The following is a 16,548-nucleotide window of genomic DNA, read 5'->3' on the forward strand; positions in this document are numbered from 1 at the left end:
CCAGCACTTCCCGAGGCCGAGGCGGGCGGATCACAAGGTGATCGAGACCATCCTAACACGGTGAAACCCCATCTCTACTAAAAATACTAACTCCGTCTCTACTAAAAAATTAGCCAGGCGTGGTGGCGGGCGCCTGTAGTCCCAGCTACTCGGGAGGCTGAGGCAGGAGAATGGCGGGAACCCGAGAGGCGGAGCTTTCAGTGAGCCGAGATGGCGCCACTGCACTCCACTCCAGCCTGGGCGACAAAGCCAGACTCCTTCTCAAAAAAGAAAAAGAAAGAAGAAAGAAAGAAAAGAAAGAAAGGAAGAAAGAAAGAAAGAAAGAAAAAAGCAAGCAAGCAAGCCAGCCAGCCAGATCTGGAGTTATTGGCATAGATGGATGATACATTGTTTCTAAGAAGCAACAAGCAGGCGGGGCGCGGTGGTTTACACCTGTAATTCCAGCACTTTGGGAGGCCAAGGCGGGCAGATCACCTGAGGTCAAAAGTTCAAGACCAGGCTGGGCAACATGGTGAAAGCCAGTCTCTAATGAAAATACAAAAATTAGCCGGCCGTGGTGGTGCACGCCTGTAATCCCAGCTACTCAGGAAGCTGAGGCACAAGCATTGCTTGAACCCGGGAGGCGGATATTGCAATGAGTCAAGATTGCGCCACTGCACTCCAGCCTGGGTGACAGAGGGAGACTCCTTCTCGAAAAAACAAAAACGACTGGCCGGGCGCGGTGGCTCAAGCCTGTAATCCCAGCACTTTGGGAGGCCGAGACGGGCGGATCACGAGGTCAGGAGATCGAGACCATCCTGGCTAACACGGTGAAACCCCGTCTCTACTAAAAATACAAAAACTTAGCCGGGCGAGGTGGCAGGCGCCTGTAGTCCCAGCTACTCGGGAGGCTGAGGCAGGAGAATGGCCTGAACCCGGGAGGCGGAGCTTGCAGTGAGCTGAGATCCGGCCACTGCACTCCAGCCTGGGTGACAGAGCGAGACTCCGTCTCAAAAACAAACAAACAAACAAACAAACAAACAAAAAAACCAAAAACGACAACAAAAAAGCAACATGCAGGCCGTGCACATGGCGGCTCATGCCTGTAATCCCAGCATTTTGGGAGGCCGAGGGGCGGATCACAAGGTCAGGAGTTCGAGACCATCCTGACCAACATGGTGAAACCTGCTCTCCACTAAAAATACAAAAATTAGCTGGGTGTGGTGGTGCGCGCCTATAGTCGCAGCTACACGGGAGGCTAAGGCAGGAGAATCGCTTGAACCCAGGAGGTGGAGGTTGCAGCGAGCTGAGGTTGTGCCACTGCACTCCAGCCTGGCGACAGAGAGACTCCATCTCAAAAAAAAAAAAAAAAAAAAAAAAGAAAAAAAATTAAAAAGAAAAAAGCAACATGCAGATTGATTTTTAAATAATATTCAAAGCTTAAATAAAGCCTTATGTGCTTGTAGGAAGTGAAGGATAGTTAACGCTTAACTGCAAACTGACTACCTGGTGGTGGGAGATTTGAGAGGAAGAGTCACTGTGTTTCATTATTGATTTCAGCTAAATTACTAGTTTTTAAAAAGTAAACAGAAAATATTTGTATCTAATTACACACTATGTTCCACTGTTCTGACAAGGTTGCTTTTTTTTTTTCCCGGAGGTTAACATTGTAAACTCTTTGTGGGTAGTGACAGGTTAAGGGCAAATATTTTTTTGCTCCTGCAGCCAGTTCCTCTGTCCACACCCGAATCACGCACATTCACTAGGTGGGAAAGAGGACTGGAGAGTGAAGCAGACAGGAAACCTGGAGGTTCACTTGGGTCTGGACCTCCTTTCTTGTGAGTATCCCAGCAAAAGCCTTTCCATGCAGTCTTGATGCTTTCACCAGCCATGAGCAAACAAAATAATCATCTAAGGTTTATCTTCCCTCAAAACAGCAATTGTGTTTAAGTACCATTTGCTTCCCAAGGAAGATTGTTTGCATGTCCCACCCAAAGGAATCTTTATGTGGCCAATTCTGTTATGTGCATTATCAGTGGTATCATCCATGGATCTGTAATTCTTAAGTAAATGGAATGAAATAGTTTGTCAGGTCTTGACTTTGGAGTCAGACCATTCTACAGGCTCAGATGCCCCTCTTGCTCTGTCATCCAGATTGGGGTACAGTGGCATGATCCCATGGCTCACTGCAGCCTCAACCTCCTGGGCTCAAGGGATCCTCCCACCTCAGCCTCCCAAGTAGCTGGGACTACAGGTGCATGCTCAACTAATATTTTGTAAAGACAGGGTCTCCCTATGTTGCCCAGGCTGGCCTTGAACTCCTGGCCTCAAGCAATTCTCCTTCCTCAGCCTCCCAAAGTGCTGGGATTACAGGTGTGAGCTACCGTGAGGTGGCTTACACCTGTAATCTCAGCACTCTGGGAGGCCAAAGCAGGCAGACCGCTTGAGATCAGGCGTTTGAGACCAGCCTAGCCAACATGGTGACTAAAAATACAAAAATACAAAAATTAGCCAGGTGTGGTGGCGGGCACCTGTAATTCCAGATACTTGGTAGGCTGAGGCAAGAGAATTGCTTGAACCCGGGAGGCAGAGGTTGCAGTGAGCCGAGATCATGCCATTGCACTCCAGCCTGGGCCACAGAGCTAGACTCCATCTCAAAAAAAAAAAAGTTTTTATTTAAAAAATCTTGGCCAGGCACGGTGGCTCACGCCTGTAATCCCAGCATTTTGGGAGGCTGAGGTGGGCGGATTACGAGGTCAGGAGATCGAGACCATCCTGGCTAACACAGTGAAACCTCGTCTCTACTGAAGAATACAAAAAATTAGCCAGGTGTAGTGGCGAGTGCCTATAGTCCTAGCTACTCGGGAGGCTGAGGCAGGAGAATGGCGTGAACCCAGAAGGCGGAGGTTGCAGTAAGCCGAGATTGCACCACTGCACTCCAGCCTGGGCGACAGAGCGAGACTCCGTTTCAAAAAAAAAAAAATCTTTATATGAAAAAAAGAGAAAGAAAAAAGCATAACCGGGTGACTACAGTCAATAATAATTTAACCGTACTTTTGAGACAGGGTCACTCCTGTCACCCAAGCTGTAATGCAATGGTGCCATCTCAGCTCACTGCAAACTCCGCCTCCTGGGCTCAAGTCATTCATTCTCCTGCCTCATTTTCTGGAGCAGCTGACACCACAAGTGCACACCACCACCACACCCAGCTTTTTTTTTTTTTTTTTTTTTTTTTTTAGATAAAGACAGGGTTTCACCATGTTGCCAGGCTGATCTCGAACTCCTGAGTACAAGCGATCCTCCGCCTGCCTCACCCTCCCAAAGTGCTGGGGTTACAAGCGTGAACCACCCAGCCCCAACATTAACTGTACCTTTCAAAATAAGAGTGTAACTGGATTGTTTGCAACTCAATGGACAAATGCTTGAAGGAAATGGAGACCCCATTCTCCATGATGTGCTTATTTCACGTTGCATGCCTGCATCAAAACATCTCATGTACCCCATAAATATATACACCTCCTATATACTCACAAAAATTAAGAGAAAAACCACAGATATTTCCCATGTTTAAAGCTAATGAGCTTTAAACTGTAAAGCTTATAGAGGAAACATCACTTCTTTCCTACTTTGGTTGCCTAAGCAGCTTGCATTTCCATGCTCTGGGGCAGGAGAAGCAGAAAACTAAAATTATAATTAGTTACTATCTAATTTATTCATTCAAGAATGAGTGAAAACAAAGCAATTTTACACCTTCATATTAGATACAATCTTGGAAAACGGGTTTTAATATGGATATAGGAGGATGTTGCTAAGTGCCATCATCGAATATGAATACTAAAATAGGAATGTGAATATTAAAATAAGATGTTACTCTGTAATCCCAGTCCTTTGGGAGGCTGAGGAGGTTAAGATCGCTTCTGGCCAGTAGTCTAAGACCAGCCTGGGCAATATAGCAAAACCTTGTCTGCACAAAGAATGAAAAAACATTAGCTGGGCATGGTGGTACTTTCCTGTGGTCCAAGCTACTTTGGGAGGCTGAGGTGGGAGGATCCCTTGTGCCCAGGAGTTTGAGGTTACAGTGAGCTATGACCTTGCCACTGTATCCAGCTTCAGTGACTCAGTGGTACCTTGTCTGAAAACAGTAACAACAAAAAGGGCATGGGGTGTAGGGCGGGCCAGGTATGGTGGCTCACTCCTGTAATCCCAATACTTTGGGAGGCCGAGGCAGGTAGATCACCTGAGGTCAGGAGTTTGAGACCAGCCTGGCCAACATGGTAAAACCCCATCTCTACTAAAAGTACAAAATTAGCCAGGTGTGGTGGTGCACGCCTGTAGTCCCAGCTACCCAGGAGAATTGCTTGAAACCGGGAGGCAGAGGCTGCAGTGAGCTGAGATCGTGCCACTGCACTCCAGCCTGGGAGAGACGGAGCGAGACTCCATCTCAAAAACAAAACTTCTGGAATAGCATTCCTATCATGTATTGTAAAGTACAGAAGCTTCACTAAAGTCACTCATTTTGACTTCTATATAGTTGTTGGAGCAATTATACTAGAGAGTCAAGAATCCAGTTAACTTCCTTTATGACTATATAAAGGTGAATAAAAGTAAACTCGATTTAAATATAACTTGGAAATATCCTTCTCTTAACCCTAACAGAATGTCTGCAAGTAAACCTGAAACTACAGTGCATAGGTATTAGAAATGAGTATCTTTCTAGACGTTCGATTGAAAACCCACCTTCATGTACAATATACTGAAATTCCAGTGACAGCTAATGGGAAGACTACGGGCTTTACTTGCCTTCTTAGTATCATCTTTTTCTTCCCTCATTAAATTTGCTTTAAAACCAAGGGGGTAACACCCTTTTTTTTTTTTTTTTGAGATGGAGTCTCACTCTATCATCCAGGCTGGAGTGCAGTGGCGTGATCTTGGCTCACTGCCAGCTCTGCCTCCCGGGTTCACGCCATTCTCCTGCCTCAGCCTCCCAAGTAGCTGGGACTACAGGCGCCCGCCACCACATCCGGCTAATTTTTTTGTATTTTTTTTTTAGTAGAGACGGGGTTTCACCGTGTTAGCCAGGCTGGTCTCGATCTCCTGACCTCCTGATCCGCCCGCCTCGGCCTCCCAAAGTGCTGGGGTTAAATTTTTTTTTTTTTTTTTAACATTGAACTAGGATAAATAATCCCAGTGCTTTCTATCGGAATAAAGGTGAGCTCTCTGACGGGTGAGCCATAGTCCTATGTTGTGCTCCTTTTCTGCAAAAGCAGAGGTCCAAGAATAGGGCTAAAGACCTCAGTGGGAATGACCGTTCTTCATCACATTCTGGATTCACAGCCAAACAGGTCAGCTGTGCTGTCACACACTTAACAAGGTAACTGGTCTTAACTTCCGAAACTATATCCAGGAGCCAGGCCACTGATAAACAGTTCTTTAAAAATTCTTGCCTTTGGTTCAAAGTAGGGAGAAGAGGATAACTTCAGGAAATTTTTTATAGCTTAAAATATTTAGTGTCAGAAAGTTATATATATTCATCTCAGTAGTCTGAAAGCTTAGATGATCAATCTGCATGTAATCAGAAATGTACGAAGGAGAAAAGTTGCTGGGAAGTTTGTCCTGGTCCACACACCACCATCAAAATGTGACGTTTTTTTTTCTTTTGAGATAGAGTCTCGCTCTGTCAACCACGCTGGAGTAAAGTGGCACGACCTTGGCTGGCTGCAACTTCCGCCCCCTGGGGGTTTCAAGTGATTCTCCTGCCTCAGCCTCCCAAGTAGCTGGGATTACAGGCGCACGCCTGGCTAATTTTTATATTTTTAGTAGAGACAGGGTTTCGCCATGTTGGCCAGGCTGGTCTGGAACTCCTGACTTCAGGTGATCCATCTGCCTCAGCCTCCCAAAGTGCTGGGATTACAGACGTGAGCCACTGCACCCAGCCAAAATGTGACATTTCTTCCTTATCTAGCAGTGCAAGATCTTAAAGTCAGATTACAAAACAAGTTGTATTCTGACTATCATTTTTCTATGCATTTCTAGGGCATGTTTATCTGAACTACTTAAGTCCTTCATAGTACAGTGAGCATAAAAGAGGACACAAGCCAAATGTATACTTAAATTAAATAGCATGATTTAATTTAGTTGGTGCTTAACCCTGAATCCTCTTAAGTTAAAAAAAATGTTATAATTAACTATTAACGTTAATGAATTTAAACCTTCCAGAAAGCATGAATCCAAAAGGAAATGTCCAACAGGTGATATTAGCCAGATATTTTATGGCCTTTCCTGTTTCAGTCTCAAACGTTCTAAACATCAATGGGGGAAAAATTCTCTAGAGTTTTTCAGTTTTATTCTTCTAGAGCACAATTTTCTGGCATGTTACTGAGTACGGTCTTCTAACAGGTACACAATTAACTCGTAAGTAGACAACACAATGGCAGTATTTGGGATCTGCCGGATAAGCTGGGCAAAGAGTCCTCTATAAAAGGCGAGATAGCCTTCTTCCCGGAATACCAGGCGCGCCGTCTGGACAAAAGACTTGTACTTGGTGCCCTCTTCCCGGAGCCTTGTCCTTATGACTTCTGCAGAGAGAGAAAGACCTACTTTACTCCACATATTAAATGGGGAAAGAATCCACAGCACGCAACTTTAAAACTGTCAAGTTAGGCCAGTTGCGGTGTCTCACACTGTAATCCCAGAACTTTGGGAGGCAGCGGTGGGCGGATCACTTGAGGCCAGGAGTTGGAGACCAGCCTGGCCAACATGGTGAAACTCCGTCTCTATTGAAAATACAAAAATTAGCCAGGCATGGTGGTGCACGCCTACTATTAGAGTGGCTGAGGAATAAAGATCGCTTGAACCCGGGAGGTGAAGGTTGCAGTCGGGATCGTGCCACTGCACTCCAGCCTGGGCCACAGAGCAAGCAAGACTCTGTCTCAAAAAAGAAATAAATAAAATAAAATTGTCAAGGTTACAACTATGTCTGTTTCCCACCTCAGCTGTATTTGGACAGGAAAGTCATATACCTAGAGAGATAATGAAAAATTAAGTTCTTTTTAGAACCATTTCCAACTCTAGGATTTGGTCAACTATTGACGCTTACATATACACAAAAGTACAAAATAACTTTTTTTTTTTTTTGAGGCAGAGTCTCACTCTGTCACTCAGGCTGGAGTGCAGTGGGTACGATCTTGGCTCACTGCAACCTCTGCATCCCTGGTTCAAGTGATTCTCCTGCCTCAGCCTCCTGAGTAGCTGGGATTACAAGCACCCGCCACCATGCCTGGCTAATTTTTGTATTTTTAGTAGAGACGGGGTTTCGCCATGTTGGCCAGCCTGGTTTCGAACTCCTTTTCTCAGGTGATGTTCTCGTCTTGGCCTCCCAAAGTGCTGGGATTACAGCAAAATAACTTTTAAGGGGTTAAAAAGTCCGGGCGTGGTGGCTCAAGCCTGTAATCCCAGCACTTTGGGAGGCTGAGGCGGGCAGATCACGAGGTCAGGAGATCGAGACCATCCTGGCTAACACTGTGAAACCCCGTCTCTACTAAAAAAATACAAAAAACTAGCCGGGCGTGGTGGTGGGCACCTGTAGTCCCAGCTACTCAGGAGGCTGAGGCAGGAGGATGGCGTGAACCGCGGAGCTTGCAGTGAGCCGAGATCGCGCCACTGCACTCCTGCCTGGGGCACAGAGCAAGACTCAGTCTCAAAAAACAAAAAAAGTGGGGGGAGGGTGTTAAAAGAAAAGCTTAGTTTGAATGGGACTTAATGTTAAAATAATTCACGGTTTTCTACTCCCAATTAAGCAAATGCTAATTTCACTGAAGGTGTAATTTGTATGAAGTATAGCAATATCTTCAACGAATTCTTTTCTTATACTTTTCAGTTTTCTTTTCCTCCTGGAAACATTTTCTACTCCGCCCGGCTCAAAAGCCACCCTCTCCTTTTGCTAGCTTTTGCCCACCTGGGCCTCCTTCCCAGACACCTACAGTTGGACATTCATCATTTCTGCCCTCACACAGACCTCAGACCCTGGGAGGCATCACTGACCTCTTTCCTCACATGTCCTTTGGGGTCAGCTTAGTGTCCCAGGACACAAGGGGGACTCAGCACCTGTTACTGAGTTGACTGTATTCATTTGTCATAGCTGACAGTAAGTAGGCTTATGAAAATAAACCCCGTTTTTCATGGCACAATAAACTAAGCATTTTTAAAAACAAGTAGGCCAGTAGGTCAACAATTCCATAACTTAAAAAAATAAACTTACCCAAAGTAGCCTTACTTAAGGCTCCATTAGAAATGAAGGCTGATTTTTATTTTTATTTTTTTTTTGAGACAGAGTCTTGCTCTGTCACCAGAGTGGAGTGCAGTGGCTTGATCTCGGCTCACGGCAACCTCCACCTCCCGGGTTCAAGCAATTCTCCTGCCTCAGCCTCCCAAGTAGCTGGGACTACAGGTGTGTGCTACCATGCCCAGCTAATTTTTGTATTTTTCTTAAGGATGGAGCTTCACTGTGTTGGCCAGGCTGGTCTCAATCTCTTGACCTCATGATCCACCTGCCTCAGCCTCCCCAAAGTGCTGGGATTATAGGCGTGAGCCACCATGCCCGGCCGAGGCTGAGTGATTTTTAAGTTTGGCTCCCATATTATTATTTTGATTCAAGGAATATTAAATACAATCCAGATTTTTAGCTTCCTTGAAAACAGCAGAAGTTTAGCAACCCAGGGCCTGCGTTTCTGCACAGCAAGTTTTGGCTATAATCAGCTGGAGCTGAGTAAGGTCGAGTTCCCACCCCTCACATGACCTCCGTCCATGCGGTTAGAGCCGTTTCCCTCGTACTCACTGACCTTACCTGCAGGGATCCTGTGCCTCAGCATGTGCCACAGAAGTCTAGATATACCCACAAATGACAAACCTGACAGCTGTTTTACTGCTCTGGAAGAACAAAAGCAAAACATACCGTGTGGATAAGCAATGCAGGAGGCACAGCCCTTAGAAAGAGCAGCAGCTGCCATAAGTCCAAAAAAACTTGTGGGATTTTTCTCAGTCCCATTTGCAGAAGAGGCTAATGGAGCTTCTTTCAGATACTTCTTTAAACTTTCATAAATAGCAAAGCAGATTATAGTTTCGGAAATTCCAGCATAAGAGGCAGTTAATCCTCTATAGAAGCCACGAATGCCTTCAGTCTGGTAAACGTAACGAGCACACTGGAGTGTATTCATCTGCTTAGAGCCCCTCACTCTGCATAAAAGAGACCAGCACAGGCTGTTAAAGAGACACATCATGGCGGAACACAGAGATATCACACAGTAGGAGAATGGGTCTTCCTTGTGGTGTTAGGATACCTGTTTTCATCCTCATTCCTGGCTCCTAACTCTCATAGCCCTTGTCTTTTGTTACAGTGTGGGGTGTGTGAGGCCACAGGGGCAGCCTCTGATAGTCCCTCAATCTCCTTTCGCCTGCCCCAAGGCCATCCTCTAATGTCCCTACCCTGTTGATCTTACTCCATGAGAGTCCCCTTCTATCCCTTGGGGGAAGGAATGCTGCTGGCATGAAGCTTCCAGAAAAACCCAAGAGGACAGGGTTCAGGAAGCTTTCAGAGCTGATCGCATGCAGGCTCCTGGAGGGTGGCCCCTGGGGAGGGTATGAAAGCTCCGCGTCCCTTACTCTGTACCTGGCCCTACCTATTTCTTCTTCTGTATCCTTGCGATGTCCTTTATAACAAACCAGTAAATATTAAGTGTTTCCCTGAGTTCTGTGAGCCACTCCAGCAAATTAATAGAATCCAAAGAGAGGGGCATGGGAACCCCAACTTGAAGCTGGTCGTTCAGAAGCTCTGGAGGCCCAGACATGCAACTGGTGTGTGGGTGGGTGGGGGGTGGGCAGTCCTGGGGGCTAAGCCCCCAATCTATGGGGCTGTCTCCTGGTAGACAGTGTCGGAACTGAACGAGAGGACACCCAGCTGGTGTCCACTGCTCAGTGTGTGGGAAAACCCCCTGCACATTTGGTCACAGAAGTCATCTTCTGTGTCAATGACTGTTGTGATGTGACAGTGGAAGAAAAACATGGTTTGAGGAAGAGTTTTTCCCACGTATCTTTGTAATGTTGTCAGCTGACCCCCAGCCCACTGAGGCCAGACCAATTAGCTGGCACATCTGACAGGCCCACAGAATACTCGCTACATCTGTATCAAGAGTCATAGAAACATGTTCATAAAAACATTAACATTTGACCTAATTTTAGAAAGAGCTGCAGGCAGCAGTAAGGCTCATCACAGAGGAACTACAACTGCAAAACAATCAGAACAATCCAGATAGCTGACCATGGTACACCTGCTAGATTAAGTCACAAGGCCGTGAGACACAGGGAATGCTTTCAGTGGAAAACAGGACTAAGTTAAAGGTAAAGGACGATCACAAGGGCTAGGTGCAGTGGCTCACACCTGTAATCCCAGCACTTCGGGAGGCTGAGGCGGAAGGACTGCTTGAGGCCAGGAGTTCAAGACCAGCCTGGCCAATGTAGTGAGGCCCCATCTCTACAAAAAAATAAATAATAAGAAAGAAAAACAGGAACAGGGCGCGGTGGCTCAAGCCTGTAATCCCAGCACTTTGGGAGGCCGAGACGGGCGGATCACGAGGTCAGGAGTTCGAGACCATCCTGGCTAACACGGTGAAACCCCGTCTCTACTAAAAAATACAAAAAACTAGCCGGGCGAGGTGGCGGGCGCCTGTAGTCCCGGCTACTCGGGAGGCTGAGGCAGGAGAATGGCGTAAAAACCCGGGAGGCAGAGCTTGCAGTGAGCTGAGATCCGGCCACTGCACTCCAGCCTGGGCGACACAGCGAGACTCCGTCTCAAAAAAAAAAAAAAAAAAAAAAAAAAGAAAAACAGGAACATTCCAACCTGTTGGTGAGGCTACTTATTAGATTTCTGATTGCACTCATCTCCAAATAGATTCTAATTATTGCTAAATTTATAAAATCATAAAACATCAAAATAAAACAGCAAATGAAAAGCCTCAGGTTTAGAGGCTCCTACCCCAGGACGTAAAGCATTTATGAACTGCCTGGCTGCAAGGCAGGAGTGAGCCACTGGATGAGCGTAGTCAGCTGTGCACCGGTCACACATCACAGACCCCTCCAAGCAGGCGCAGACCTGGGGCCCTTGGGCTTCACTCAGTCTCAACTGGCCTCTCTCCCTTTATTATCTCCGCATAGACTGTTCCCGCTCCTTAGTCGCAGTGACCTTTCTAACACAAATCCAACCACGCAACTCCCATCCAGAGGCTGGGTGCCTGTAATCCCAGCACTTTGGGAGGCCGAGGCGGGCAGATCACAGGGTCAGGAGATCGAGACCAACCTGGCTAACATGGTGAAACCCTGTCTCTACTAAAAAATACAAAAAATTAGCTGGGCGTGGTGGCGGGCACCTGTATTCCCAGCTGTTCGGGAGGCTGAGGCAGGAGAATGGCATGAACCTGGGAGGCGGAGCTTGCAGTGAGCTGAGATGCGCCTCTGCACTCCAGCCTGGGCTACAGGTCAAGACTCCATCTCAAAACAAAACATCCAGAGTTTCTCACCCTTGGCACTATTCACATTTGGGGCTAGATCATTCAGTTTGGGGAGAAGCAGGCTGTCATGTGCCTTGTAGGATGTTTAGCAGCATTGCAGCCTCTATTCACACTAGACACCAAAAACACCCACCTAAGTTGTGGCAACTTCAAATGTCTCCAAACTTAGCTGCTGAATGTCCCCTGGAAAACCCCCTACTTCCATCCTCCATTTCCCAAGACTGCCCTCAAAGTCCAACTCCAAATTCCCTTTCAGGCCTGGGAAGGATTGGGTTCCCCTGCTCTTCCAGCCTTATTCTTCCATAACTCCCTTCTCCTCGGAGCAGATGCACATACTACACGCCAACCACACTTTCTGTCTTACAGCTCCCTAGAACTAACCACTTTTTTTTTTTTTTTTTTTTTTTTGGAGACAGAGTCTTACTCACTCTATCCCCCAGGCTGGAGTGCAGTGGTGCGATCTCAGCTACAACCTCCAACTTCTGGGTTCAAGCAATCTCCTGCTTCAGCCTCCCTGGGATTACAGGTGCATGCCACCATGCCCGGCTAATTTTTGTGTTTTTTGTAGAGACGTGGTTTCACCATGTTGGCCAGGCTGGTCTCGAACTCCTGACTTTGTGATCTGCCCTCCTCGGCCTCCCAAAGTGCTGGGATTACAGGCATGGGCCACCACGTCCAGCCTGCCTCCTTTCTTTAGAGGCAGCTGAAAATCAGAGTGGACTGGCTAGAAGTTTCCAGTGTACACATTTCCAGGCAACACAGTAATACAGGGGTTCTTAATAGAATGCTGGTAGTTCGTTCACTTGGACTGGGGAGAAAATGGCATCTTTAACCCTAATCCCTAACCGAAATCCAAAAGTTAAATTGTTAACTATTGGAGTTTAGGGCTAAGCATAGTGGGGTATCTAATCCCAGTTTGGGTCTTAGCTATTGTGTCTTCAGAAGTATTAAAGCCACCTTCGTACTTTATTTCATTTCAGCTAGGGTTTTTTACAACTTAGATGAAACTTAGCTTTATTGATTATAAGTTTAAAACACTCTTTACACCGGGTTCCATTAGCTTGGATTAATCGTATTTATTACAAATGTAAATAAACAGGCCACAGTAGTACTAGTAGTAGTACCTGTGATTTGACACACATAGAAATATTTTCATGTCACATTATATTTGTTGAAAACATCACAGGACACGGTTTATCATTTCTTAGAAATTATGGCAGTTACTGGACTACTATCTTGTTAATTTAATGTGTTAAAGAGGCATACTACTATATCACTGATAAGTATATTTTTAAAAACCTTATTGTAAGGCCTGGTGTGGTGGTTCACGCCTGTAATCCCAGCACTTTGGGAAGCCGAAACAGGAGGATTGCTTGAGCCCAGGAGTTGAGACCAGCCTGGGCAACATGGCAAGATCCATCTCTATAAGAAAAACAAAATTAGCTGGGTGTGGTGGCATGCACTTGTGATCTCAAACTAGTGAGGAGGTGAGGCTGAGGCAGGAGGATTGCTTGAGCCTGGGAGGTTGAGGCTGGGTGATAGATGAGACCCTGTCTCAAAAAAAAAAAAAAGAAAAGAAAAGGGAAAAAAAATACATTATTCTACCTGGGAGGCATAGATTGCAGTGGGCTGAGATTGCACTGCACTTCAGCCTGGGCAGCAAGTGAGACCCTATCTCAAAAACAAAACAAAACAAAACAAACCAAAAAAAAAACACCCAAAAAACAACATTATTCTAAAAAGGGACTGCAGGTGTCACCAGACTACCAAAGGAATCCACAGCCCTACAAAATGTTACAAACCCCTGGCTGGAGTTCGAGGGCAGAAGCCTATTACAGTTTAGGGCCTTTGGAGACTAAAATTAGCCCTTTGAGGTCCGAGGACACTCAGAGTTCTGCCTTTACTGTCTTCCCTTTTGAGAGGGAGACCATCTGGAGGAGAACCCACAGCACTTCAACTGGGATGGGGTCTGCAAAGGAGAGACAGTCACTGACTCTCTGAGACAACAGGCGGGACTGCGGATCAGGGAACGCAACCAGAGAAATCCCCTCCTTCCCGTTTGTCATCTCTGTCGCCCTCATCTTCCAATGATGCTCACAACACAAACCTCAATGCAAAAGAAATCCTGCATGCACTTAAATTAAGAAAACGAGGAGGGGGATAGCTAAGGAATCTGTATATCTCATTCCTTAGAGATGTGGGGGAATTCGGGCAAGAAAAAAAAAATCCCAAAAATCCTTTCATTAAGGAAGGAACAAATAATAACTTACTTCTGTTCTAGCTGCATTCGGGTTTTAACCATCCATATAGGATTCATTAAGGAATTTGTGATAAAAGCTGGAAAAAAAAAACAGTAAAGGTCAACACTGTACATAGTCAATACTTATTAAAGATGTCTATTATCATATAATAAACTTTGAAATCAGGATTTCAATGGCCTAATAAAAAGACAGTAGGAAGCAGTTATATTTCTTTTTCTTTTTTTTGGAGACAGATTCTTGTTCTGTTGCCCAGGCTGGAGTGCAATGGGCACTCCAGTGATCACTCCAGCGATCTCAGCTCACTGCAAGCTCTGCCTCCCAGGTTCACGCCATTCTCCTGCCTCAGCCTCCCGAGTAGCTGGGACCACAGGCGCCTGCCACCACACCCAGCTAATTTTTTGTATTTTTAGTAGAGATGGAGTTTCACCCTGTTAGCCAGGATGGTCTCAATCTCCTGACCTTGTGATCCACCCGCCTTGGCCTCCCAAAATTCTGGGATTACAGGCGTGAGCCACTGCGCCCAGCCGGAAGCAGTTACATTTCTATCCTGCAGATAGAAGCTTCAGTTTCCCCGTCAATTGTAACATCTATTGGTATTGCTAGATCTAAAATAAATTTCTCTTGATTTTCTGGAATCCCTTCTAGTCTTTTCAACCTCTAGATGGTACTGTTGATATCTGTGTTAATGTGATTCCTACCAAAAATTATAACTGTCCTAAAACTCAATTTATAAGCCTCAGATCCAGAAATAATTTAACTGGCCTCCCAAAGAGCTGGGATTACAGGCGTGAGCCACCGCGCCCGGCCGACACTGTTTTTAAGAACTTCCTTCAGGTCTGCTTTATTTATCAAGGGTTCTAAGTTAACTTTGCAAAAGTTACAAAACGGATTAATAGTTGTTAGCTTATGGTAACTCACTACTGGCCTATCTTTAAGCAAAGAGCAACCTGTTTTGGAACTCTGCCTTTCCTCCTCAGAGCTCTGTATTACATAGAAACGGCTTCCTTGTATAAAGCAACTTTAACATTTTCTATTCGGGGTCTAGAAATAATTAGCTATAAATATTCAGACAGGTTGGTCACACTTGTATCTGGAGTAACAAATGGCAAAGAAAAATGGTGTGTACATCTTACAGACTAGTAGGAGATGCAAATTTTTTGTAAAATGCCAATTTAAGTTCTCTAAAATATCTTTCTAGGTCTGGCGTGGTGGCTCATGCCTGCAATTCCAGCACTCTAGGAGGCTGAGGTAGGTGGGTCACTTGAGCTCAGGAATTCGAGGCCAGCTTGGGCAACATGGTTAAACCCCATTTCTACAAAAAATACAAAAACATTAGCTGGGCATGCTGGTGTGCGGCTGTACTTTCAGCTACTCAGGAGGCTAGAGGCAGGAGGATGGCTTGAGCCCAGGAGGTGGGGATTGCAGGGAGCTGAGATCATGCCACTGCACTCTAGCCTAGGCGACAGAACCAGACCCTGTATCAAAACAAAACAAAACAAAAAACAAAACCAAACCAATTAAAAAAAAAAAAAACAAAAAAACCCCTTCTGTTTAAATGGACATAGAACTCTATACAGCCTTCTAGACATAGCCTTCTCGGCCAGGCGCGGTGGCTCACGCCTGTAATCCCAACACTTTGGGAGGCCGAGGCAGGCGGATCGAGACCATCTTGGCTAACATGGTGAAACCTCGCCTCTACTAAAAATACAAAAAATTAGCTGGGTGTGGTGGCCCGTGCCTGTAGTCCCAGCTACTTGGGAGGCTGAGACAGGAGAATCCCTTGAGCCCGGGAGGAGGAGGTTGCAGTGAGCCGAGATCTTGCTGTTGCACTCCAGCCTGGGCGACAGAGTGAGACTCTGTCTCAAAAAAAAAAAAAAAAAAAAAAAAAGAGCCTTCCCTTCTCTCAGATAGCTATGCGTTCATGTTTTACAAGTACATCCTGGGGAAGAAGTCCTGCTATGGCTTTTCATTAGGAAGTGGAATGGTTCCCTCAAAAGAGAACAGATGCCCTGTGAGCTGTGACCCTCCTGAAAAACTCCACTGCAAGCCCGACACCCTCACTGCATAACCCATAGTTGGGGACAGGAGTGCCAATTGTACACAGGGTGTGTGGGACCCCGTGGGGAATCTGAAGAAAGAAACTCTAATTTTAGAAAATCATCTGATGGGGCGGGGCCAGGCACAGTGGCTCATGCCTATAAACCCAGCACTCTGGGAGGCCAAGGAGGTGGATCACTTGAGGTCAGGAGTTTGAGATCAGCCTGGGCAACATGGTGAAACCCCGTCTCTACTAAAAATTCAAAAATTAGCCAGGCGTGGTGGCAAATACTTGTAATCTCAGCTACTCAGGAGGCTAAGGCACAAGAATCACTTTAACTTGGGAGAAGGAGGGTGCAGTGAGCCGAGATTGCACCACTGCCCTCCAGTCCAGCCTGGGTGACAAAGTGAGACTGTCTCAAAAAAAAAATTAAAATAAATAAATCTATATATATATATAATTTGATGGGCAAACAGGAAGACATGAAAAACCTATGAATATTCCTTTAGAAGAACAAAATACCAATAGCATGCATAGAACATGTAAATTTTGAGGGCAAATAAAGAGCTTTAGTGGGCAAGGAAAATAAAATCAAGCTACAAACCGCTGTCACTCTCCTATCAGTTGTAATATAAAGCTTTAGAAAAACAATTTTAGGTGCAAAGGAAGAAAGGAGCTAATTTCTAATTCCTGGAAAAACTGTTTGGCAGAA

The 16,548-nt window shown here is 45.7% G+C and overlaps 1 protein-coding gene across 3 annotated transcripts in view; it reads right to left on the bottom strand.

Moving 5' to 3' along the window:
* Positions 1-6,081: 6,081 nt before the first annotated feature.
* The window catches only part of LOC139355294 (solute carrier family 25 member 33), a 45,117-nt gene continuing 34,650 nt past the window's right edge, over positions 6,082-16,548 (bottom strand). For all 3 annotated transcript variants that reach the window (XM_011736854.3, XM_071101190.1, XM_071101182.1), the window contains exons 5-7: positions 13,808-13,874; positions 8,930-9,210; positions 6,082-6,554 (exon numbers count right to left, since the gene is read on the bottom strand). In XM_011736854.3, the coding sequence (XP_011735156.1) occupies positions 6,352-6,554; positions 8,930-9,210; positions 13,808-13,874 (551 nt within the window). In that variant the 3' untranslated portion in view covers positions 6,082-6,351. The remainder of the gene's footprint in view (positions 6,555-8,929; positions 9,211-13,807; positions 13,875-16,548) is intronic.

The sequence above is a fragment of the Macaca nemestrina genome, chromosome 1, assembly GCF_043159975.1.
Source record: "Macaca nemestrina isolate mMacNem1 chromosome 1, mMacNem.hap1, whole genome shotgun sequence".
Taxonomy (NCBI): domain Eukaryota; kingdom Metazoa; phylum Chordata; class Mammalia; order Primates; family Cercopithecidae; genus Macaca; species Macaca nemestrina.